The 26408-nt window shown below is 40.9% G+C and overlaps 1 protein-coding gene across 2 annotated transcripts in view; it reads left to right on the forward strand.

Annotated features, from left to right (window-relative positions):
- LOC111845333 (zeta-sarcoglycan-like) overlaps positions 1–26408 on the forward strand; it is a 121272-nt gene that overhangs the window by 71951 nt on the left and 22913 nt on the right. For both annotated transcript variants that reach the window (XM_023814672.2, XM_072697579.1), the window contains 2 exons: positions 3773–3874; positions 22544–22631. In XM_023814672.2, coding sequence (XP_023670440.1) covers positions 3773–3874; positions 22544–22631 — 190 coding nt within the window. The remainder of the gene's footprint in view (positions 1–3772; positions 3875–22543; positions 22632–26408) is intronic.

Genomic DNA, 26408 nt, shown 5'->3' on the forward strand with positions numbered 1-26408 from the left:
ACCTCATGGTCCATGAGAGAGACAGCCCAGAGAGAGAACTACCGTAGGCAGACAAAAACAAGCTTCTTCTCTCCCCAGAGCGACAGCAGCTGTTTTCCGGGCTTCTCCTTCGTTTGTAATTAATTTATAGCCAATCAGTGTACATTGCATACTGTGGATGGTGAGCATCTGTGTTAATTGTATATCTTCAGGACCATTAGCTGAGAACTTGTACTTGTGCTTAGCCTCATTAGTTCTAATAACCGTCATGCGGTGGGAAAGATGAATGCTGGTCAGCTCACGTGGTTAATGTTCAACCGATACGTTCTCTGCCGTCTCTAGCCGTCCCGTCTAGTTGATTTTAGTCAAAAAAGTTTCGAAAAAGCATATGGATGTGATACTTTTGTAACACATACCATGCATAGTTTATTCTGGTAGCTGAAGAAAAAAATAAGTAATTTTAATATGATTTTTAAAAGGACACTTCCAAAAATGTAAGTTACCAAACAGTGTGAGGTTTGGGCTTCAGTGGTCAGAGGATGGATGGACAGACAGTATCGTAGTGATTTTGCCAGTGATTTGATCTACTCTTGCTCCAACTTTATACATACACGGATTGTATTGTATTATGCTTTTTTACCTTCATCGAATAAGAAGTCAGTATCCAAATTGTGAATTTAACATTTTCCATTTTATAATTTTAACAGTGAGATAAATATTTGACAACAGATTGTTTATTTATCTGTCCGGAACACTAGAAACTTTCTTTTGTTTTCATACTAGTGTTAGGCCATCCTGGGAACATGTTTAATAAATCTGGTGTGCTGAACAGTGTAATTAAATTGTCTAACTTTCTCAAATAGGAAAATCATTTTCTTTTCAAATAAAAAAAATGCTAAAAAGTATTTAACTGAATGTTATGAGTCATCTTGCAGATTTTTTAAGAGTGGGCTTAAAAAACTCAGTAATTCAATGTTGCAGTCTTTTGACGCAGGAGACCAGTGAAGTGGTTATTTTAGTCTCATATCGGCTTGCAGCTGAGTGTTTGTTATTCTGCAAAATTGTTTCAGTTTCGCCGAAAGTATGTATTGACATTCAGAGCCGTTCTGGTCTTGTGAAATCTGTGAATGCCTCATTTGTGATGTGTGAGTGGATCGACAGCGTCTCCTACTACTGAGCTCAAGAGCAAGCAGTGCTAAGTCCTCCGCGTCACTTAGCTCCCTGTGACATCGTTTAGCGATGCCATGGTACCATTTAGTAAGTTCTTATATTGTTCAAAAGGATTCCCATGGTTATGACTCAGCCACTATCCTCCTAAATATGATGAGAATGTCATTAAGGCTTGCGGTGCTGTGGGAGATGATGCTGTCCAGAGTTGGACATTTGCCTCAGATGTTTGTTTCCTGAGAACTGTGTTGCATTCTAACGCTGTTGCTGTCTAACCCTACAGAGCTGTACTTCACTTCAGTTTTAAAAATATTGCTTGTTGATTTACAGGTTTTTCATTATTTATTTTTTACATATTAGAAAAAATGTCAGCGCAGTTCCAAAATGTGTCTTTGAGCTAATGCTCGCTAAGATTAAACAGCTGGGGCCTGTTTCAGGAAGCAGGATTTCTTGCTTAGCTGGATATCTTTTTCGGACTTAAGGTACCCCAGTTTAAATGGAGCAGATCTTTATTTGCTTTCATTTAGCCCAGACTACCTTAAATCTGATAAGTTATCTGGCTAAGCAAGAAATCCTGCTTCCTGAAACAGGCCCCAGGTCTTAGTAAGTGGATGCTGATCTGACAGCTACTGTGCTTCTGGTAATTACAAAATTGGCTAGCTCTAGATTCATTGTGTTTTGTCTATATGTATGGTCTATTATATTGAGGTGACCCTTAAGCTCTCGACTGCATGGTTTTCTGTACTGATGGAGGCCCCACTATCCCAATCCTAATCGGTTTGAGCCATAGCTGGATTTGTTAGGTGAATCTTCCCTGATTTAATGACATGTGACTGGGCTTCTCTTCATTAACCTTGCAGTATATAACCAGCATCCACGCATTACGCTTTTTACCTGAAACATCATTCACGATAAAATCATCTACATTCTTCCCAAGGCCTCAAAGAATGATGCTTTTCAAAACTTTTTTTTTCCCCCGATTGTTGAATCAGCTACCAAATGTACTCAACCAGCAATATGTCCTCCCCCCTTCTCAAATCCCCAAGGCAACCTTTCTGTGGCATTGTGGGTGGGGGAAGGGGACTGCACAAACCATTCTAGGTTTTGTACTGACGGTGTTCCAGAAGCTCTGCTCGGTCTCTGTCGTCGTATCTCGGCCATCGTTCAGGGCTCTGGGGCAGCCGTTCAGAAACGTGATGCTTACGGAAGTGAAAAAGGGAAACGGCATCCTGGTATGACGCTTTAAGGCTGCCGTCAGCGCTGTCCAAAGTTCTGAACAGCAAACACCCCATCCAAACACATGGATAAGCTCATTGCACAATAATTACTCTTAATCGGTTTGTTCTTTGGCCATTAAATAACACTCCTTACTGTGCTCTACCAACTCGGATGATAGATTCCATCGGTTCGTAGACAATGCAATGCAATGAAAATGGCAATCGGTTCCAAACTAAAATAGACATGATCTGTATTGTTTTTCTTAAATAGCCTCTAAAACCACTTGCTCTTGTTACATTATGGAACTCATTCTTCTTAGAATCCACCAGCACTGTTAAATGCGCTAAGAATCCATCTAAAGGCATCCCCTTGTAAACAATCCGGAAAGAGAATGTGAGCAGAGCTTCCGTCGGCCGCCTGGTTCGTGCAGCTGGGCGCAGCGTCCCTCACCGTGGGCCGTTTCCACAGCTTCAGCATTAGTTTGCTAACCTACTTCAGGGCTTCATCTGCTTTTTTTAGGGCCATTTGAGCAGCAGCTTTTCTATCTCCACATGCAAATAATGCTTGTTTTATTTACCATTTTTAGGCCTTTTTTTTCCTGAAACCGAGCCGCTAATGAAGTAAACATTATTATTTGACGAGCACTGATTAAATAAAAAAATCCAAGAATAGGTTCTGCGTGCAGCCCGTTCTTTCCTTTCTCGTAGCTTATATTCTCGTCTCGTAAAAGGTATCGTCTAGTAGTATGGGACTTAAGTGGTGTGGAAGTAATAAGTAACTTAATATCAGCAGACGACCAAAGGCTCAATATCAATGCCAGTGGCTTCAATATCAGCTATTTTCTGCACATTATTTCCCAGATGAATTTATCAAGCTTCTGTGCTGAAGCCTACAGCAACTCGAAATGAGACATTCACGTTTAAGCTATTATATGTATTATATAAGCTCAGGCACAGAGTTCTGTAATTATTTCCACGCTGGATGTGTAATTATTACCATTTTGTCTTGGTAGGGCAGGGTACAGCTTGTGTTTGTTGGATTTTTTTAAGCCTGTGCATACACAAAACATTTAAAGTATAATTCATGTTTATATTCATAGTTTAGAAATTTCCTGAATTGTAAGATGCCTGAGGTAAATGGTACTTACACAGAAGAAACACGTGCCTTTTTGTAAATATAGATTTACCTCTCAATAAATACCTGTATGCATAACTAGACTTTAAATGCATGTAGCTTATAACATGGGCTCTGGAAGTTCCAGGGAACAGTGTCTTAGATGGCAAACTTTTTTATTTTACGTTAAAACTGACACGGGCCATAACGTTATAAGCCGAACCGTCATGTTCATAAATTAAATAAATGTGTTATGCACTCAGAGCACTGACTGGTAATTCTGTGTTCTTGGCAGGATGGAATGGGCACTCTGAGGGTGAATAAGCAGGGCATACGACTGGAAGGCATATCAGAATTCCTCCTTCCTCTCTACGTTAAAGAGATCCAGTCCAGGAAGGTAAGTGACATGTTCCCAGACCTTCGTTGTGGCTCATGGGAGTTATACTTCAACAAAAATGTTCTGAGGGCAGAATGAAAAGTATTGGTTCAAACCAATCAGACTGTAGAGGTGCTGGGTCCAAGCAACTAGAGGAGGCGGGACTAAGACATCTGACTGGTTGGCCCCACCTCCTTAGTGGCTTGGACCCACCTCCTCTACAGTCTGATTGGTTACCTCTCTGAACCAATTCTTTTTCATTCCGGCCTCATAACATTTTTGTGTAAGTAAAACTCCCACGAGCTTTGCTGTGTGCCAGGCACACATCTTTGTATGTCTGCTGTACTACTACTGCAGTAAACACAAAGATCACATGCAGGTCCATTGTATACCTTTGAAAGCCTGAATGAATGTGCAGTGTCATCAGTGTGAAAATGTGAAGCCTGAATTTTGCAGTTTCTCAGTCTGGTTTTGGTAGAGACACATGCAGGTGGAACGAGCAAATAATTGAATATCCAATGATTTTTTCAGGGGGAAATGGTGCACATATGTTCATCATGCCCTTATTCCAATTACGAATCAGTAGCAAGCTTTGATAATCGTGATTTACAGAGCACATCCATCCATTATCCAGCTGTTTGTCCAGTACAGGGTCATGAAGGGGCAGATCTAGGGCCTATGCCATATAGGACACAAAGTAGGAGTGCACTCTGTCCAAGATGCCAGTCCATCATAGGTTTTCAGTGTATTTATCAGTAGATGTGCTTTATATAATGTAAGCATATAAGACATTAGCAGTATATTCCAATTCAATAAAATGCAAAGACAAGAATACAAACCCTTTTCCGTGTTGCACCTCATATGCGGTATTTAGTTCTCAGTCTCATAGTCCTCAGGGCAAACAGGTTGCTGACCCTCTTCATTAGGACATCAGCTGAGAATTGAGGGTGGAGTGGAATTGCACTGCACATCTGATAAGACACTGCAGTCTTGTGGGGATGTTTATGGGTCATTCCCCTTGAGTTAAGTAAGGCTCCAGTAATCCACATTGGCTCTGAAGGTGTTTTCTTTGAGCTCCGGAGAATGTGCTGACCTATTATACTTAAGTAACAACGGGCAAGATGCTTAAGCAGATTTTTTTCCCCGCTAGAATATGCTACTGTATGTTTAGTTTGAAAGTATAAGGAAAATTGAAGTCATCATTTGAGGTATCATAATATTGTGTGATATTTCATTATTAATAGAAAGTACATTTCTTGTTTTCATTTATTTCAAATAGATAATGATTTTGTTCAAAGCATTCTGTTTGTATAAGTGATTTAAATTTATTCCGTTGTTTGTATCTTCAGGGTGGATTGAAATATTGATCTCGATTGTTGTCTTGAGAAATTGCAGAATGGCTGATGCCGCTTTAACTGAATCATTCAGATACCATCCGAACGGAGATGCATGTCTGTGCTCCTGAGGACCCCAGCAATGGCCGAGTCCCTCTGGAAGTGTCGAGCGCAGCAGCAAATGAGAAAATGTCGCTGATGAGTTCAGCTGAAATCGTAATTGCTTGGGAATATAGCATCTTGTAAACCCGGACGCAAGGCTCTGTCTGCCATCCGATTTTTGCTGACAATCCACTGCCGTGCAAATAACGGTGCTCAACGATAAGATGCATCAAAAATACTAAGCGGAAAATTATAGGTTGCAAAATCCAAGCTATAAAATGTAACAAAAAAACTTATTTTCTCAGTGCGACTTACTTCCCACTCTTCAATGGGCAAGGAGCACAAGTATTTCTGGTAATATCTCTCCAGGACGCCAGACTTATTGAGCAGTCTCTTTGAAGGAGTACATGTACTTTATGTCCAGCTCGGCCGGCAATGCGAAGGGCGCCTGCCTGCACCGACAAAATCAGAGGATCCGATATGTGATGTGTCCAGTGCTTCATCTTCAGTTGGGTGTCAGGTTGCAGTCTTACCTGCTGCCAACCTGGTTATTGGGATTAGTTAAGCCTGGTACGCTAAGCCTAACATCCTTCTGCATGTCAAATATTGGATGCTTCCCACGAATGCTAATTTTGTATTATGTGGACCGGCACGTTTCCACTCTTAAATGACAGCTACCACCATTTGTCCTGGTCATACTTTGATGCTATGGGACAAAACTTTATCTTCCTTCCAGCTGCCTTCATGGACTTGATGTGGATAAGGATATAGGTCCATTAGCACTGACTTTGATAGCTTGCATAGGAGCTATGGTCTCTGCAGCTCTTTGCCCCTTTAGCTCATATTTTTAAAACTTATTTGTGATAAACTGTCTTATTTAAACAATTAGGTTCAACATGTGTTAATATGAGTTAATGTGTTGGGCCTTCTAACAAAAAGCATATTAACAGTTAAACATCAAATGTGTGTATACATGCAAGGCTCTCAAGTTTCATCAAAAGTTTGAAGTGAAGTGATGACATTAAGGGCAAAACGTGTATCTCACGGTCAATGCTGTGTGCACATCCATGTAGTAACGTGATTGAAGCAGGATTGCATGTAACTTATTTTACCTGGAAACAACAAATTCTATTTTCTGATTGGCTGGTAGGTGGCTATTAACTCTGTATAACTTGGGACAGCAATGAACTCAGCAGGAAACTCCACTCCGTATACCTGCACATTGCAGACCTTGGTGATCGTTACTGTAGGTAGCCGGCTGAATTATCGAAACAGGACTGATGATTCATAAAAAACGGGGCCATTTTTTCATGAATTCTCCATAAGAGCTGCAAAAAGTAAATCATATTAATAAAATGAAAATAACAATTAAAATAAATAAACATGTTCCCACAACTTTCATATACAGATGTTTTTAAACTTAAATAAAAAGCTCCTTGTAGATTCTGCTGCTGCATAAGAAAAATAAATACAGTTACCTTGTTCACTCTATCATCCAGGCAGTGAAATCCTTTGTCGTTTAAACCATAATTATTCATTATGCTTATCCCCTTTCTCCTTCCCATGAACGCCGTATACCATAATCGCGCTAAACCGAAAAAAAAGACGTGCCTCACCAAAATATAAGTCTTGACAGCATTCACATAAAATCAGAACATAAAGGAAAACACATGAGTTAGGGTGGTTAATAACACTCGAATAAGAATGTCTTCATTCGCGGCTATTTACAGTCGTCCCTTCTCAGCGTGAGAAGCACAAGGTGTGACATGGGAGCTGGATGAAAGGTATGTGTCTCATGGTCAATGTGTGCAACTTGAGAGTCCTGTACATGCACCTCCAAAAGGTGTAGGTGGCAGGACAAAATTAGTGGCTATAATTGCCATCTTAAATTAGAGTCTTTATCAAGCAACAGGAGGTCAGAGGCAGCGTCACGATAAAACAGTGTTGCTGCTTTTTTGGTTTCACAATGAAGGATTCTGACATGCAATATTCAAAACCACCACGTTAACTTCCTATGGGACCAGCAGGCACAGCTCACCTACCTGAACGATAAGCTCCTCTGCGGTGACCTGCCTTAATCAAGACGACCACAATGTACGGCACAGCTACATATACCGCAAATATAAACAGCAAATAGAATATATTAATAACCTGAACACACTTCAACAAAAATAACCATAAACGTACAAACAGAACAGCCACTGAAGATTATGGAAGTCCAAAACAGAACCAATGACTTTCCAGAATTTTCAAAGGAAGATTAAAGTCACTACTATATATAAAAACACTTCACATTTGACGCATTGCTGTGATAAGGTCCAAAAATCTGCTGAAGTTTCCTTTGCACGTTTATAAAACTCCTTAGATACAGCAATGCTTGGCCAAAATCGCTGCGACTTGCAGGAAGGTGCGGTTGGACATCCAGCCCAGCCCAACCCTACAGTATGTCACCTCAAACATCTGTCAATCATGCCCTTAATATCAAGAAGCAATTTACTGAGCTTGATTTCCACACAACATGGGTTACTGTTACCCTCAGGGTGCGCGTTCATTTTAACGACATGAGATGCCTGGAGAAGTGATAGACTTGCAATTTCTAAGGTTATCAGCTGTGATATAACAATATATGGACGGTACCAGAGTGGTGTTGCTAGCTAAGAACTTTCCTTCGTAAAGTTGGAAGCCCATATGAAGTCTCCTGAGCAATAGGCCCGATAATATTTGATGATGCACAAATACTTAAGTTATCAAGTTTTAAGTCATATTAATGTCACAGAGGCTATGTTATCAGCAAAGAGTTCTTTACCTGGTTATAGTTTGGTAGTGAGTTGGCTAGGTAGTTAGCTAACTGATGGAAATGTATAACTAGCAGCCAAACCAACCACATACAGCCACACTGTAGAATATTTGTGTACAGTATTTACTGAAGGATGTTAGTGTATCTAGCAGAAACATCTATCCATTTTCTGAAACTGCTTATCCTATTCACGATCACGGGGGGGTGGCTATGGGGTTGCACCCATAGCCACCCCAGGATGGGGCGCCAACCAATCACAGGGCACACTCACACACCAATCACAACTCCAATCAGCTTCAGCATGTTTTGGACTGTGGGGGGAACCTTGAATACCCCGAGGAAACCCCACGGAGAACCGCGGAGAACATGCAAACTCCGCACACATGGAATCCCGGCGAAGACTCAAAGCCTGGTCCCAGGTGTCAGGCGACAGTGCGAACCGCTGCACTACCACACCGCCTACTCAAGGAGAGACACTGACAACAAAATAACAAATAGCACTGAAATTATACCAGGATACAAACTAAGGATTTTTTACTTGCTGACATAAATGGGCCAGATTGGATGTGTGCGGGTGAGACGTACAATCCTGCCTTCCCGCAGGTCACAACAAGAGGCTTCGGCAGGAATGTGGCCTGTATATTTTGCCGGGAGTTAAAACACATTTGAGTAGGTTCAGGAATGAGTATGAAAAATGAAAACACAAGTATAATAATGATCATGGTATTAATCGCCCTGTGTCTTTGCCATCGATTATGCAGCTGTGCAGAGTGAGCAATATTCAGCTCGACACCACGTCTTCAAGAGTACATTCAAGATAGGAGCCCACTAGCGGTGGCTAAACTGCTCCATTAATGACCCTTTTATCCAAATCAGCTTACAGTTTCACCCTTTTACACAGCTGAATACTAAGCGCCCCTCTTTAGAATACAAAAGTAAATCCCTTCTGTGGCTTGATTTAGCAACCTTCAGGTTCCACGACTTGTCATTAATAGTGTTGCTGCCCATTTGACGTGGATCTTCTTTTTCCTTATTTATGGAATGTCTGGTTTTGCTCCTCCACTGCTGAGACACCAGTGGAGGATCACTGGGTGGAATCATTCTTCCGAGGAGGGAGAATATCTACTGGCCACAGCTACGCTGCGTTACATTACTGGCCTTCAGTGCTTGGAGATGCATCTCAGCAGAGGGTGGCTCACGGCCACCTCCAATTGGCTGATAAAAGTGTGTATGAGGCCAATTTACTGGTGTGTAGCTATATGTATTGGATTTGTATTATGGTGTCTATTAGGACTCTGTTCAATGGCAGTTTATAAAGGGAAGCACAAGACAAAAGTAACAAGGGAAGTTTTAAAAATTACTATAGTGGGGTGAAATTGCTTAGACAACCAATCATCCTGGTGCTTAAATGATGTCCCAAGCCTTCCTGCCTGGCACCAGTGCTCATAATTGCCCCTTTTGGGATACTGTACGAAGCAGTCGAACCCCTTGCTCTGGTGAGCGAAGAATGAGCACAGAGGGGACTCTCTCTACCATGCTGTCCGTCTTAATGATGGAATTCGTCGTCCCTCTCTTTTTCAGTCTCCTCTATGAATGACGAATATCTCGCAGCGTTGGTCTGGTTTCTTCATGAATTAATTTTTTTGTGTGTGTGTGTGAAAATAGTTAGCAGCCGAGAGACCACACACGCAGATTAGCGGAATCGGCTTGGGAAAAGGCAGCTGGACTCGCGTCTGCCGATCGGCATTTGCTGCGTATAGGAAAAGCCCGACAAAAAGAGAATCCACTCTGATTGTGGGTCAATGAGCTCTTAGGACCATTTGATACTAATTCAAGCGTAACCATGTCTTCTTTATTTCATTGTCATTTTACTAAGCTGGGTTAACTATTAATGATAAATAAACTGTGCTCATGAAACCCACCTTTACTGATGTGTCCTGTATTTCCTATGTATTGGTGCTGCTCATTTTCACATATCGGTGCTTCTATAAGCAAAAAAAAAAAAGGTATTACATTTATATGCCTGGCAGAGTTGCTTAGTGGGTAATTCTCTGGCCTCACATATAAAGGACTGGGTCTTCCTCCCCCCTCTGCTCTTTATGTGAAGTTTGCATATTCCCCCTGTGTTTGTACGGGCTTCCTCCCTGTACTTTAATTTCGTCCTGTAGCCCAAAGACATGAGATGAATCGGGGCCTGTAATTTATCCATGCTATGTAATTGTGCGTGCGTGTGTGTGTGTCCTGCAATGACCTAGAATTCCCTCCAGGGTGCTCTCTGCCCTATGCCCTGTACTGAGTAAGCTGTTATAGACAGATTGTGTTCATATCATCGGTTATTTACCGCTTTGAAGGGCCCCGCGGCGAATAAGTGAAATGAGGAGCCAGCATTCTGGAAAGTTGTGCTGAAGTGGGATTAAGTGAGAAGCTATTGAAAGGAAATTGACATAACAAATATCGCAACCCTGCTTTTGTGACATTGTGTATTAAGTCACTCAAGTCTGAATGCCAACGGAGGACACTTAATGTGAAATAAACATAATCAGCCGTTTCAGAATTTCACGCTTTACTCTCTTACAAGTGACTTCCAAGGTGACCTCCGACTGATGTTTAGGATTAAAGCTAATGCTGCACCTTGTAACTAATTAATTCAGCACCATTTATTCATTAATTACAAATGCTCAGATTACTTTTTGCTAGCCTTTAATGGCATCTGTTTTTAACTTGTTCTCAGCTCCTTGATGACATTAACATTTCACATGCATGTCCTTGGCTGAGGCCATAGCGTGTGCGTATTATTAGAAGATAAGATCATTTTTCTTTTTTTCCGAGGCGAGATGTTAACTGTAGATGACCTGTAGGACTAGGTGTTGATTATAGGAGTTATGATACCTTCTGCCAAGGGCATATCTAGCATCCAGAAATTCTGGGAACCCTGACAAAATGTCACCTATCCCGCCCCCACCAAATTTTATGTATTCAAGACCCCCTCTCAAGTGTGGGACACCCTGAATCTGCCAGGGCATCCATTCCTCTGCCATGCACCTGCCTCTTGCCCTGTTCTGGCCCTGTGTGGCCCTGTTCTGGACCTCCTCTCCTGCCTCTCCCTATAATTTCGGCCGAAAATGTGTCCCAGGACACGAGAAGGGGCCGGTTGTGGGTTTGACCTAAAAAAATAACACGGGCAGGAAGAAGATGTACAGATATGACTCAAGTGGCTTTTTTAGTAATGGATGAACCTTGAAGCTGAGGTTCAGACACCCATGGTGTGGGTTTTAGGTTGTACCTTGAGCCCTACTGCTTGCCAGGGCAGGTTTATGCTCTATTTGTTGAAAATAAAAAGGAATAATAATAATAATAATTCAATTCAAGCACTTTATTGTCATTGTGTAACACAATGAAATTTCTTTTATGACAACCCCAAGGTGCATTAATAAATAAAGCTAAAAATAAAATAATCATATAAAATATGTCAAAGTATTTGCAAAGGTCCCATATACAATGTAAAATTTTCGAACAGATTATTTCTAACCAGAACAGAATAACAAGAACAGATTATTATTGCATGAAAAGGTCATAGAAACTGCTAATGTTAGTCAGGTATAGATATCACATCAAACTAGGCACGTGTTTCCATTTTTCTGTGCACTGGTGTATGGCTTCACTTATCGAGCCAGACTGGTAATGTAATGGGGAACAAATGTGTCTCTTCTGAACACCATGCTAATGCTCTCTGCTGAGGGGGTGGGGGGGGGGTGTTGTCCATGGCTGCTGTTCCCCAGGCGATGATGGTGCTGAATGGGAAGCAGTGTTCCTCGCTCTGGCAACACACTTCTCGTAGTACCGCAGAAGAAGAATGAACCCTCACTATTGGGAACCAGAGACGCATACAGACACTGGCCCAGTGACGCAAACACGTCCTCACACGCAGGTGCGTGCTTTCTGGGTCATATTAGCTTTCTCTCGGCTGTGACCCCCTTCGGATCCCATTGTAGGTTTTCGTTTGTGCTTCGGTCAGCAGATTACCCGAACGACGCTTCTGCGTGAGTTCAGAACGTGGGGCAGCTCAGCTGCAGGCGGATAAAGTGTGGCACACAAGCAAGATAAAAACTGTTGTACCTTTTCGGTCTGGGATGTGGAGGAGAATGCGCTATGAAGTAATGCTGAGTGGGGCTTCTACAGACATTACAAGCACCTTTTGTTTGGGTAGATGCATGTGCAGAAATGGTTTTATTATCACTGCAGTAATAAAAGCATTGCGAGATTTTTACATCAGAAAGTAATTCTGTTGATCAAAAAAGAATAATTGGCCCTTTAGTAGTCAGCCGCCTACAAAGAGCGGCCAGCAATGACCCAGAAGTCTAAATCTCATTTTACCAGGTAAATGGAAAAGTGGGGTCTTTTTAAAATCTGTTTTTGCGTGGTTGTTTCACATCATGAGTTTGAATTCGTTGTTTCGGAGTAATGACTCATACTCAGTGTCTCACTCAATGTAAGGGCATAATACGTAACGATACATTGTAGCTATTAGGATGTAGTATTAAATAGAATGGGTCTATTAGTAGAATATGTTTAAATATGACATTTATCCCATTCCTTTCATTTTTTTTTTGCCGTATACAAATACGCCACCCACTCTGGAAATGCATAAAAATCACACGGAATCCAGTTAGGTGTGAGAATTCTGCATTTGTGTAAACCCATTTGTATGTGTTGATGTTCAGCATGCATCGCTTTGTTAGTGTGCGTATGAACGTGTTTGCCTATATACAGCTTAAATGTGTTAAATATGCATACGATGTGTGTACAAGTGTGGGGTGCCGTGTCTGTAAATTCACCGAATAATGAGCTGAATTGTGAGAAGAGAGGGAGTATGTCAGTACGGGCACAGCACGCGTCTGAGTGCATGGTTGTATGTATATTTAGATTTGCGTTTTTATGCTTACATTTTACGTATGCGGTTTCTGTATTGCTTATTTCAGGAAAATAATGAGGCAGATCAGAAAAGGATGGAGAGTGTGTTTGGTATACGGCATAAGACAAACACGCACACGCGTGTATATATGGGAGGGAGAGCGAGAATAGGCTCATAAGCAAAGCGCGGCTCGCGTTACTGAGTGCCTGCCATGGTTTTTAGATAAATATTCAGGCCGAGATGTTGACTTATCAAAGATGATTAATGTTCCCCTCCATGACAGCCTTTTTATGATGGAGCAGCGAGGGAATGCACCCATCTGCTCCCTAAAGGGGAACATACTGCGAGGAACAGGGGGAACAAAGACGCATGCCGGCAAGGCATGGCCTGTCAGGGCGTCTTTACCGACTGGCAAAATGAGCAGCAAAGCAGAAAACTCAACCTTCCTTCTGGAGGGAGGTAAAAGAGGAGGGGATTTATGTTAGAGGATACCGGGTGGAAGATCTGGAGCTGGAGAAGGCTAGGATGGTGATTGTACTGCAGAGCTCCATACCAGTTAATAGGAGAACAAGAAGGCTGCCCAGTAACATAAGAGTGTCTCTCTGTGGGACACTATTGCATGCTTTGAATTTGTTTTTTTTAATTTAATTTTATTTTACTTCACTAAGACCTCATACTGCTCAATAGATGTCAAATACCAGGTGATGGAAAACATTGTAATTTTAAATATAAACACATTGATACTGTACGTATTTATTTGCAGCTTTGTCAGACCGAGAAAATATCAGTCATATACAGTACTGTGCAAAAGTCTTAGTCTGCCAACGAAAATTATAATTAAATGATCTTCATGTTGGTGTGAATCTATGGTTTTATGTTTGTCAAAGTGTGCTAGTTTTGCCATTTCAAAACTTCTCCAGTATTTGTAGCAACAATCCGGTATATCCACATATTTGTTGACTCAACCGCTAGCATAGCATGTTTGGCTAATCAATACCTCATCGAGTTATTTATCTAACTAAGTTAATTAATTAAGTGAGCTGGTGGTGAAAGTTAATGAATCATGGAATGACTGGGGCGCCCCTGAAGAGTGGTTTGGGCAGAGTTGTGGTGTTCAAGTCTGGTCTGGAGTACACATACAGTATGGAGTCATGTACTCAGGTGAATTCTAACTTGATTCCGAGTCCATAGCTTACGTCTGCAGCCTGTATGCATCTGTTGTCCTAATATTAGCTTCAGTGTAGAAAACATGCAGTACACTCATGCAGTTAACTAACATCCTCAACATGTTTGCAAGTCCGCAATTATCTGTTTAACATTTATGAATCATAAGGAGTTTCTGTGTAAGACATCCAATAAAAAGAAGCACGTGGCAGAATGAAAATATCGCAAATCAGTGATTAATGAGAAATTGGCGTGCATTCCACTTTCTACCGACATCTGGAAAGGAAACATTACGACAAACATGCACTGCTAGTGAACTCAGTTTGGCGAGACAAGCTAAGTGTCCAGCCAAAATTTGTCTTGCATAGTAATTTAGCGATAGCTACCCAGCTAGCTTGCTGACATCTTATAATAATAATTATTGTTGTACTTTATTAATAGTGTCAAATTTTCTTTTTTGCATCGCTCACCTTGATCTCCAGGGAGACACAGGGGAGAGTGACGTTTGGGATCTGATCACAGGGTCAATATTCAGCACCTATGGAGTTATTATGTTTGAAGGTCTTACTCAAGGGCCCAGTGGTAGTGTGATTGATCTGCTGGGAGCAGGAATCAAACCAACAATTTTTCTGACAGGAATCTTAACCCCCATCATGCATGTTTAAGCCATAAAATGCTCACAGCACTTGTGTTTCTCAAAAACAATCTGTCATAGTTGTAGTTTGGAGACTCCCAGTAATCATAGATATCAAACACAGTGTGTTATGTAGTAAATCTGCCACTGAACATTGTGTGTGAAGTTTAACTGTATCTTCATTGTGCATATTTAAAAAAATTACAAAATATTAAATACAATGTTTGTCAAATAAAAGCACCTTTACAAGAATTTTTGTATTGTTTTATCCATGTTCTTTAGATCTAGAACAGGGGTGGCCAATCTTATCCGCAAAGGGCTGGTGTGTTTGCGGGTTTTCACTGCAACTCCCTAATTAGATTACTAATTAAAGGACTGATTGGTTGAAGAGTCCTCACACCTGGGTTTGAACAGCTGACCTACAGGTCATCCCAAAAACCTGTATACACACCGGTCCTTTGCAGATAAGATTGGCCACCCCTTATCTAGAACAAGCTGATTTAGTATGTTCAGCAGGATGCAGTCGTGTTACAATGAAATTAATTACTACAGGAGGTGGAGGTGGGTTTCGTCATCTTGGTGTTTAACAAATAATTTATTTTTTAGTTGAAGAAAATTATTTCTTAGTTGGTGGTCATTTTAAATAAATTACTTATATGTAAAAAAATGAGGTACTTGTTTAGTGTTCAATTTATAGAATTTTGAAATCAGATTCATGGTCGAGAATCCAACTTTGTTTTTCCGTACTTGGATTCAGCTACCCAGGAAGATCTCGTCTCGGATTTGATTTGTTAAAGGTGAGGTCATGACTCAGACTCTAACACAATGCTAGGTTTGGAAACCAAAACAAAATTCTTCTCGCCATCCTACAAGATATTAGTAACTTTTTGGAGAACAGAGAAATTCTTGTCACTTTTTATTGTGTTACTGTTCTCATTGGCATATATTAAAATTTTATATTACATTTTTTTATTTTCTAAACAAATACACACTTACATCCCAGATAAATAGTTTACTTTAACACCCTAAGACTTTTTCACAGTACTTTATTTACTTGGGCTTTTTGAAATATATGAAAAAATAAATTCAGCTATTTCACTTCTCTGCAATTTTTTTCCCATTCAGGAAGTATTATATATAAATATATATAATTCTTCATGATATATAGTCTGATGACCTTGCATATTCATGAGCTATAGAACTTCAGTGTGCTGTGACTAACCATGTTTCAAAATAAATCTCTGCTTACTGATAGGAACTTACTCATTTTTTTCCTCTTCTAAAAGACTATAAGCTCTGCTGAGAAAACAAGGCAAAGTAACAAGAAAAGGAAATATACTTATATACACATTTTAAAGATTCTTTGTCGCTGTCGGTTTGCATAAGTGAGTCAATCCTCACAGCAAGACCAACTTAGGCTCTAAGAAGCTTTAAACTCTTTGAAAATGGGCAGTTTAGCTGAAGAGTTTTGAGCAGGGGGTGGACTGGCTGACTTCACACACCGAGGTATAGAAGTCACCATGCTTCACTGAAGTATCTACGGGCAAAGTCTGATCTTTAGCCAGACTTTAGTGCCTTAGTATATTAGCATTTCTCTCTCCACAAATGCATTGATCTGTCTCTCTCACCACCTTATACTTTCATGCAGGCTCGTATGTAAAAAATCATCTGTGTATTTGTTTGAGTTGTGTGATGTACAGTATTGTAATTTGATGAAGGACAATTACACATAAACTAGGGGATATCTTGAGGTGGACAAATCAATGAAAATGCAGAGTATATTAGTATCAAGGATCTGATGAATATAGCCGACCTTTCTGAACCACTTCAGTCCTTCTTGGAATACTGTCATACAAGCCTGGAATTGCATGTGATGGAACAAAGCAGCATTCTTTAAGAAGAAACATCTTCACTCATTTGAATAATGACAGTGGTGGAAATTTATTTCCATTCTTCAGAACTTCCCGTAAATATTAATGATATTTAAATCTGGTGATTGGTGGGTTATTCAAGACACTTGACTTCCTCTGGGTGTTCGTTCATTTTTGAATTTTTGTGGGTAAAGGGGGTATTATCTTCTTGGAATATAGCACCATAAGGTGCACCCGGTCTTTCAAAATGGCCTCGTATTCCTCGCTGTAATACGACCAGGGAGACCAATCATGAGATCTAATGAATCCCATAGATGACTCTCCATATTATCACAGATTCCCCAGCATGTTTAGAAGCTGGCAGTAGACTTTGTGACCTGACAGCATCCTTCAGCCAACAATCATCTTCAGGCCGTACAGTATGTCTTTCTTTTCCTCCATTGCTCAGCGGTCCAGGCTTTGCGCTTTTTCACACAAAGTTAAATGTCTGTGTGCCCTGGATGCAATTGGTTTACAAAGGCAGCCCTGATAAATACCAGCTTTGTGAAGTTCATCGCGCATATTTTTTGCTGAGAATGGGTCACTGATTCAAATCTGTGGTAATTTTTGACCATTTGCTTTTGTGGTGGTTGGTCATTTTTGATACCCCAAGTGCACATCCCCATGCCCCGCCCAATCGTGACAATTTACCGATGTCCCCCTCAGTCAGACTGCTGCATAAAGTATCATTCATCCCACCCCCCATTTGAGGACCTGCCCCTCGAAAAGTCTATTTACGTCGCTGCTATACTGTTACGATTTTTAAAAAACATTTAACCTAAAAAATAATAATTTTGCAATTGTTCTGACCAATATGCCTGATTCTTTGGTGTCTTAATAACTTTATTTGTTTGATGTTACTTTGAAAGCTCACATATCGCTTCCAATTTTCAGACCTCATCCTAATTGTCAGACCTCTTCTATAGTTGACACTACTGCTAATTGCCATTCAACCAAACATGACCTTTTGTAACCATTTTGTCCACCCCCTGTAGTTGGGTAATGAGACATTGGATTATATTATTTTTTTACTCTATCAACCAGAAGATACAGGAAAAAAAACACTGTCAACTGTATTTATCTGGTAGTGTTGTCCGCAATGGAATTTACAAGGGATGAAGTTCTGTATATCATTTGCAATTTTTTCAAGTGGCAAAAATGGCACTCATCATTCTAAAACCAGTCATTTTTTAGAAATTGCTATTTTGAGTGACATAAATTAATGTTATCTGCCTCCTCTCAAGTGTCCATGGTAACCATTTAGTGTTTTATTGTTATTCACACTTTTAGGCATTTGGCTTAAAAAATGGCTGTTAGTTTGTGAATGTTTGAGGGTTAAAAGGGTTCCTTTTCAAAACACAAGTTCAAGTGAGGGGCTAGAATGTTGTCTAGCGTTTCTCTTTTAATTACAGTTGGAAATGAAATGTGGGGGTTTGGGGAAACGGTAATCAAAAAACTTTCTGCCATTTGCAATTGCAAGCGATGCATATTTTAAATGTCATCTGAGAAATCTGGTTGCAAAAATAGAACGAATCAGGTGTGATTTATTGAACTAATATAACCTCATTTGACTTGGTTTAATAAACACTGGCATGGTAACTATGGATAATGAACAGCATCTTTGTGTCAGTGGGGTTAGATTAGATGTTCTCCTGTCGAACGTCGAAACTTAGTGCATGGAGCTCTATTAATGGAGAAATTATCTCACATGATGCTGCTATTAACATATTTCCCTCAAAATAACCACACAAGCACCTGAGATGATCTGGGCCGAATACCTGCTGAGGCATCGGATCTGTGGTGCTGAGGCAATGAACACAGTCTGTTCTCCTTTAGCAGGACATGCTTAGTATATGCAACATCGAGGCTCATGGGAGTTTTACTTACTCAAAAATGTTTTGAGGGCAGAACGAAAAATGATTGATTCAGAGAAATAAACAATGAGATAACAGAGGAGGTGAGAACAACCAATCAGGTGTCTTGGTCCCACCCCCTCTAGTTGCTTGGACCCACCTCCTCTACAATCTGATTGATTATCTCTCTAAACCAATCATTTTTCGATGTACCCTCAGAACATTTTTGTGTTTGTAAAACTCGCGTGAGCAGCAACAAGCACCTCGGCTTTCTACCGACCACCCAGCTGAGAAATGTGGTGGGTGGTGATGTCCCAGGGAGGGCTGTATTCTGGGGGAGCCCATTCTTCACCTATAAGCAGTTTATTATTAACAGATAACTGCTTATTAGTTTATTAGCATTCTCTGGTGATTGTTTAGGATGTGTAAGTCATATAAAATAGGCTCTCTGTTTCTTAGGGAGAGAGTTTCGATGTGTGTTTTGTGCTGCTTCCCTATTGGAGAAGCTAAGCTTTTGATAGAATCCCCATGCATCCATCCTCTTTATCCCCATGTCATGTTGATCTGTTCCCCTTCCTCTTGGGGGCGACTCTTTTTTTTTCACAACCCACACATACTGTCTTTACTTTCCCTGAATATTTTACATTTAAATGTGTTTCACACTGGGATCCCAGGGGTGAACAGAGATCTTAAAAAGCCCAAAACACCTTGAAGGCTTGATTTAACTTGCCAGCAGAGAAGCGTTCTGTGTTCCCATGTTTAACAGATGGACCCTCACCATGTAGGTGTCCTAGGCGACACGTCACACAGCCTGTGGTTGCCTCTTTCTTCTGTCTGCACCACTGTCATGGAAAAAAAATACTTAGAAGTTACTATAAGAAGTTTTCCCAAAAGTTTCAAAGAGATATTTGATGTTAAGACTGTTCTTGGTGATTACAGTCCTGCTACATGATATGTTTTGGGGTTTTTTTGCACGTTTTACCTGAACCTAAGTGTGAGTTCTAGCAGGGTTCACATGTTGGAATATTCATCACTGTAGAAATAGTTATTTAGGTTACTTAGGTTATTGTTATTTATTGGGTATAACCAGAAGTGGGTAATTCAGGTCCAGAAAGTAAAAGTCCAGACTGGGATTTTGTTTCAGCCATCCAGTTGAGCATAAAGAGTCACAGTCACAGAGTATTCAAATGGTTGGTTGAAACAAAACCTTGGTCTGGACTTTTACTCTCTGGACCTGAACTGTCCATCTCTTGGTACATGTCAGTAAAAGTGTATCAAGTAATTAAGATTTATTAATTCTGAGATTTTTCTTTCTTGTTTGTCCTCCTGGTCAGTTTGTTGAATATGTATATGGTAGGTTTCTTTTGTTGCTATGATTGACATTATAAGGAAAGGCACAACCATGTCATCCATCTTCTGTCTTTTCATGCTGGTCAGAGATAGGGCCTATACCAGGCAGCACAGCACAAAAGGACAGGATGCCAGAGGATACATAAAGGCAGGCATTTAGAGACAAGTGTTTGCCTAACTGTTGGACTGGAAAAAGAGAGGACCTTGAGGAAACCCACACAACACAGAGAGCAGAGGCTGGATTCAAACACCAAACCCCTTGTGCTACCTACCGATCCACTGTGCTGCCCTTTTGAAAGAGCATATTTAAGTTAATCCCCACTCATGTATTTAAAATCAAGTCCCAGACCATTAGGAGTGTTCCTATTTTATTTTCCATCAAAAAGAGGTTCATGGCCATTTCATGATTAAAGAGGATGTGGGAGAGCATTACAGGCATGTACTGGTAAGAAAAATCGTTCCAGAGGCAGCCATAAAATCAAATGTTTTCAGTGACAACCTGGCATGATAAGGATCTGACATCTCAAAAGCTACCATTTGACAATAACAGCATGGATATGGTTTTCAAGACAGGGTTTAATTAAAGGAAGCCTTTTCATAGGCTTCACGCAGAAAGCTTGGTGGTTATCTAAACTGCATCGTAATGACGCTTCAGGACCTTATGATCTGATCTGATTATACTTGAGTGACATTCGTACCTGCATTACGGCTCACACAAAAGATGGTCATAGGCTGGAAAAAATTGTGTGTTAAATGAGATGGATCCTTTGTGCTCTGTAGCTGTTCCACATCATATTGTGGTGCCGTTATTAACAGTGATGGAAGAAGCTGTGCTTGTGGCCAGTTTTTTCATACCCTCCTTTTGGCTTTCTCTCTTCCCCCTACCAGACGGCTAAAGTTGAGTTGACAGTTGGCTCTCCAGCAAGATCGTCCATCGATTATCTCACACTTAACCCAGTACCGGATCATTAGGAACTGGAGCCAGAAGGCAGTGAAACATGCTGAACAGGGTTTCAGTCCATCACAGGGCAATAACAACAAACCAAAATAGGAAAATACTTAGCAAAGTCAGGATGCCGCATTAACACCATCAAGATCTCATCAAACAGTTACGCTTTGACTTGAAGAAAGTTGTTCATAAACAACAACTTAATTATCATCTTCACAGCACTTGGTGAGGGTCGCGTTGGCAGCATGCCCAAAAGGTGAGGTCTCTCTCACCAAGGCCACGGGCTCCAGCTTGTCCTTGGGAATCCCCAGATGTCACCAAGCTAGTCCCTCCAGCGTGTCCTGGGTCTGCCCCAGGGCGTCCACCTGGTGGGACCTGCCTGAGACAGCTCCCTTATGACCCCCCCGGAGGCATCCTTATTAGATGCCAAAATCACCTCGGGTGGCTCCTCTGGATCTGAAGGAACGGCTGCTCTCTTTTGAGGTCCAAATCTCCTTGGAGATATATATAGTAGTGTATGTGTGTGTGTATGTATATATATACAGTATATACACACACACACACACACACATATATATATATATATAGTATATACACACACACACACACACATATATATATGTGTGTGTGTGTGTGTGTGCGTGTGTGTGTTTAGCTGTACATGTTTTGTGAAGTATATGTATTTGACAAAACATATTTTGTCAGTGGGAAATAGTCTGCATACCAGAAAGATTTTATGAAATACATTTGAAGTGGGGTGCTTCAAAAGCAATTCATTTGTCCTTTCATTATTATCCTTCTCTAAAGTCAATCATTTTTATATTGAAAGTAACATATACTACACATGTAGGCAGAAGACTTTCACTGGAAGTTAGAGGGGTACTGACCAAAATACATCCGAAATACACTGAGTTGTTCAAACCTTGGTGATCAGGAACCTCAAAATATGAAGCATTTTAAATGCTGTGTTTACCCAGACTGAAAATATGTTATTTGACTTGGGATTTTGCTGTCTGTTTGTGCGTAGTGTGGGCTGATTTGATGAACAGCTGTGTTCATAATCCAGCTGAGAACAGTTTTGTGCAGGCAACCCATCAACCCTTGAAGTGGTTCTGCAGATAAAAGTGAATCCTATTCAGTATTACATTGGGGTATCTAATAAAATGGCCACTGTTTGCAGTTTAAGTGTTGAGAGTATTGTGGGAATTATACATTACTATACTATACGATACTATACTATACTTTGCTGGTGTATCTTCCCCCAGAAAAACCATGATGACAGGAATACAGCATTGATTTCAGAGTCTGGACACAGTGTTGGCTGAATATGGACTGGATTCATACTGAATGCAGATTAAATTCAGAATCAGACTTGGTGAAATATGAGCTTCTAATTTATGTTCAAAAGCATGTTCCCAGAGTACCAGTGACATCTCCTCCCTCTTCTGATACCAGTCTGACACTGTTGTTCATGGAGTACAGAACAGTCATATAATTCTTAGAATACAAGGCAGGATTATAGTGAGGTTAATGTGTGTTTCCCTTACGGTGGACTGGCCTCTTATCCATGTTGCCCTGCCTTGTGTCTTCTGCTGCCTGATATAAACTCCGGGCTCTTTGCAGTCCTGAGATGGATGGACGGATGGATGGATTTACTGTTTTCTCTTCCTCCTTTCCTTCTTCAGGACAGTCCACTACTCCTGCAGTCAGACAGAAATGTGACTCTGAATGCAAGGAATCACCTTGGTCTCCTCACAGGACAGCTCACAGTGGGTGAGTTTCCTGTTTTCTAGAACAGTCCATTTGCAGGGTTTCAGACAACCCCCCCCCCCACACACACACACACACACATACACACACACACACATATACTGGACACACCCCACACAGAATTGCAGATGTAACACCCATGTAATTATGGAGGTAATAAATCCTGGTGTTTGTTCGTGATGGTGCGTGTGTGTGAAATGCTTGCAGATGTGGCTTGCTTTGTTATCTCTCTTTGGCAGACATTTATTCATCCAAAAAAAAATACAGCACACTTTCGCCCAGTTACATCGCTCTTGTTTTTTCAGTAAACAAAGAAAAGTAGTAGTTTATTCCTCTCCCGATAGACTAGACGGAAGCTGGCTGAGTCCGTCCAGCTCTCTGCCCCTTTAAGTGGCACAGCAGTAATGTTCTTGCTGCATTTTGAACCGAACACCATTGCAAGACAGTTTCTTAATTGTTCTCTGGCTGCTTTCCCAGACTCACTGTATCACATCCTTTAGCATTTCTGCCCTTCCTGACACTCTGCTCCACAGTTAAGTGATCAGGTAACACAGAGCGCCCCCAGTTAAGTCACATGACCAGATGCCCAAGTCCCATTTCACTTTATATTAATTGCGAAACACAGCACTTGGTATTAGGCTGCAACAATGGTGCTCGACTATGAGTGGCTTTTAAAATTGTTACATAAACATTATTAATTTGGAGTGACATCCAGAACTTTCCATTGTTTCTGTTTTAGCTGTTGTTCTTTCAGGAGGACGTGGTGTCTGGCGGCTGCCTTGTTTGTTCACCTTTGTCCGGCTTCGCTTGCTGTACTAAGAGGTGTCACATGACCCCTGGGAGCTGGTTCTATATTCAGTCCCAGCGAGACAATTTTATTGTTGGCTCCTTCTCCTACCTGACGTCTCGTTAATTTGAGAAAGAACCTGTCAGCGTCTATTTGAATTAGGAACATAAAAATGAAAAGTGAACTTGTTCCTGTGTAGTACACTAACTTCAATAATGTGATGAAGTGTGCACTGTAAACAGGCGATGGGGCAGGAGTATCACCACAGGGGATCCATTGTTAGAGTGGCCATGCTCATCTTATGTTCATATTGTGTTATTTTTATTATTGGCCCTCTAAAAAGAGAAAAAATAGAGTTTTTATTGTTGAAGTATAACTATCAGTGCCCCCCCAACCCCCCACCCCCCCCGGTTAAAACATTACCTAGACTGTTGACCGACACATGATAGGACTATAAATCTATTTAATCATACCATCTCAAAACCATTAATGCCAAAGGTACTGCTCATAACACTGGTGGTCTTGACCTAATAAAAATGTTAACATCTCTAACATTTATACTGATATCATTTCTCTCTGCAGATTTTATATGTTCAACCAGTTCGAATTTCACATAAAGAAATCAGTATATATAAACAAATAGTATTTGTGTATGATATGCGATAAAATTTTGGGGGATTGCAATGTTAATGAGTTAATCTTTATTATACCAGTTAGACTGCCAGTTAATTATACCAGACAGACTGCAATGTGCCGTTCTTGCTGCCCTCCTGACCACAAGCATCCCTACTGCAGCAACTGGGCAGATTGTGTCATGTTACCAACGGGCAGCTTTCATTGGCTGTGCTGGAGATCATTTTACCATGTTTCACTGTCTTACAATAACAAATGCCAGCATAGATTCTTGCCATGGTTCTTACAGTGTAATACAGACATTTTGAAAGCCAGGGTTAACTTAACTCTTGTCACATATCCAAGCAGAGATACTTAGGCAGAGTCAGTCTTTGATATACATGTAAGTGTTTGCATTATCTGTGAATGCGGCCTGGTTTTCCTGTTTATGGCTCATGGATAAAGGGGAGCTCCAGTGACGCCCTGATTAATGTTAGTGCCAAGAGTGCTCTGATCTTTCTTATTCTATTAATGACTGTAAGTTGAGATGAATGATTTATCTCTCAGTGTTCTAAATGAGGGGGTTTTCAGCTGAAGGCTACTGCAAGCTGTCCAGAGCTGTCTTCATGACTTTTGTAGTTAAAGGCACAAAGCCCATAAAGACCTTGCCTGGTTCAAAAGACATGGAGAACTTGAGAAAAAATATGATTAAGAAAATATATGATTCGCATCATATGCTTGGAAAATGAATACTTCAAATAGTTTTTTTTTTCTACTGAAAATCTTTGAAAGTTTCTTAATATGTAGAAACTGTTATATCAATGATTTTCCCCACATACGTCAATTATAGTTTTGCACTCTTGTTAATCTAAGAAATTACACATGTAAATTGGTTGACATTAAATTTGGAAGTAGATGGATTTCGTCTTGCTAAAGCTTAGACGGGTGTAATACAGACTTTGCATACCATTCTATATGTATTTTGGGGGATTCATCAGACCTTCATCCATTGCTCCATCTATGCCAGCGTGCCCATTGTAGGCGCTTTCGAAGGTGGGCAGGGGTCAGCATGGGCACTAGGAATGGTCCGTGGTTATACAGCCTCGTACGCTACATGTGTCCTGACACGTTATGCCATTGGCCATCTTCAAAATTATCTGTGATTCGTGCCACAGTAGCCAATAAAGGATTCGCATCTTGCATCGACGAATCTTGGCTGCCCAACATTCTGCTGGCGATTCATGGTTTTCCCCTCCTCAGGCCTCTCTAAGTAGATACAGTTGACAAGCCATGCCATTTTTGAGATGCTGTTCCTGAGTCCTGGCTATAATGATTTGCCCTTTATCAAAGTTACTCGGACCTTTATCCCTCCCCATTACTGCTGCATTTAACAGAGTATGAATACCGACTGTTAGCTTACTGTCTTATACACTCACCTAAAGGATTATTAGGAACACCTGTTCAATTTCTCATTAATGCAATTATCTAATCAACCAATCACATGGCAGTTGCTTCAATGCATTTAGGGGTGTGGTCCTGGTCAAGACAATCTCCTGAACTCCAATCTGAATGTCAGAATGAGAAAGAAAGGTGATTTAAGCAATTTTGAGCATGGCATGGTTGTTGGTGTCAGACGGGCTGGTCTGAGTATTTCACAATCTGCTCAGTTACTGGGATTTTCACACACAACCATTTCTAGGGTTTACAAAGAATGGTGTGCAAAGGGAAAAACATCCAGTATGCGGCAGTCCTGTGGGCGAAAATGCCTTGTTGATGCTAGAGGTCAGAGGAGAATGGGCCGACTGATTCAAGCTGATAGAAGAGCAACTTTGACTGAAATAACCACTCGTTACAACCGAGGTATGCAGCAAAGCATTTGTGAAGCCACAACACGCACAACCTTGAGGTGGATGGGCTACAACAGCAGAAGACCCCACCGTGTACCACTCATCTCCACTACAAATAGGAAAAAGAGGCTACAATTTGCACGAGCTCACCAAAATTGGACAGTTGAAGACTGGAAAAATGTTGCCTGGTCTGATGAGTCTCGATTTCTGTAGAGTCAGAATTTGGCATAAACAGAATGAGAACATGGATCCATCATGCCTTGTTACCACTGTGCAGGCTGGTGGTGGTGGTGTAATGGTGTGGGGGATGTTTTCTTGGCACACTTTAGGCCCCTTAGTGCCAATTGGGCATCGTTTAAATGCCACGGCCTACCTGAGCATTGTTTCTGACCATGTCCATCCCTTTATGACCACCATGTACCCATCCTCTGATGGCTACTTCCAGTAGGATAATGCACCATGTCACAAAGCTCGAATAATTTCAAATTGGTTTCTTGAACATGACAATGAGTTCACTGTACTAAAATGGCCCCC

This window comes from Paramormyrops kingsleyae, chromosome 12, assembly GCF_048594095.1.
Source record: "Paramormyrops kingsleyae isolate MSU_618 chromosome 12, PKINGS_0.4, whole genome shotgun sequence".
In the NCBI taxonomy this organism is placed as follows: Eukaryota; Metazoa; Chordata; class Actinopteri; order Osteoglossiformes; family Mormyridae; genus Paramormyrops; species Paramormyrops kingsleyae.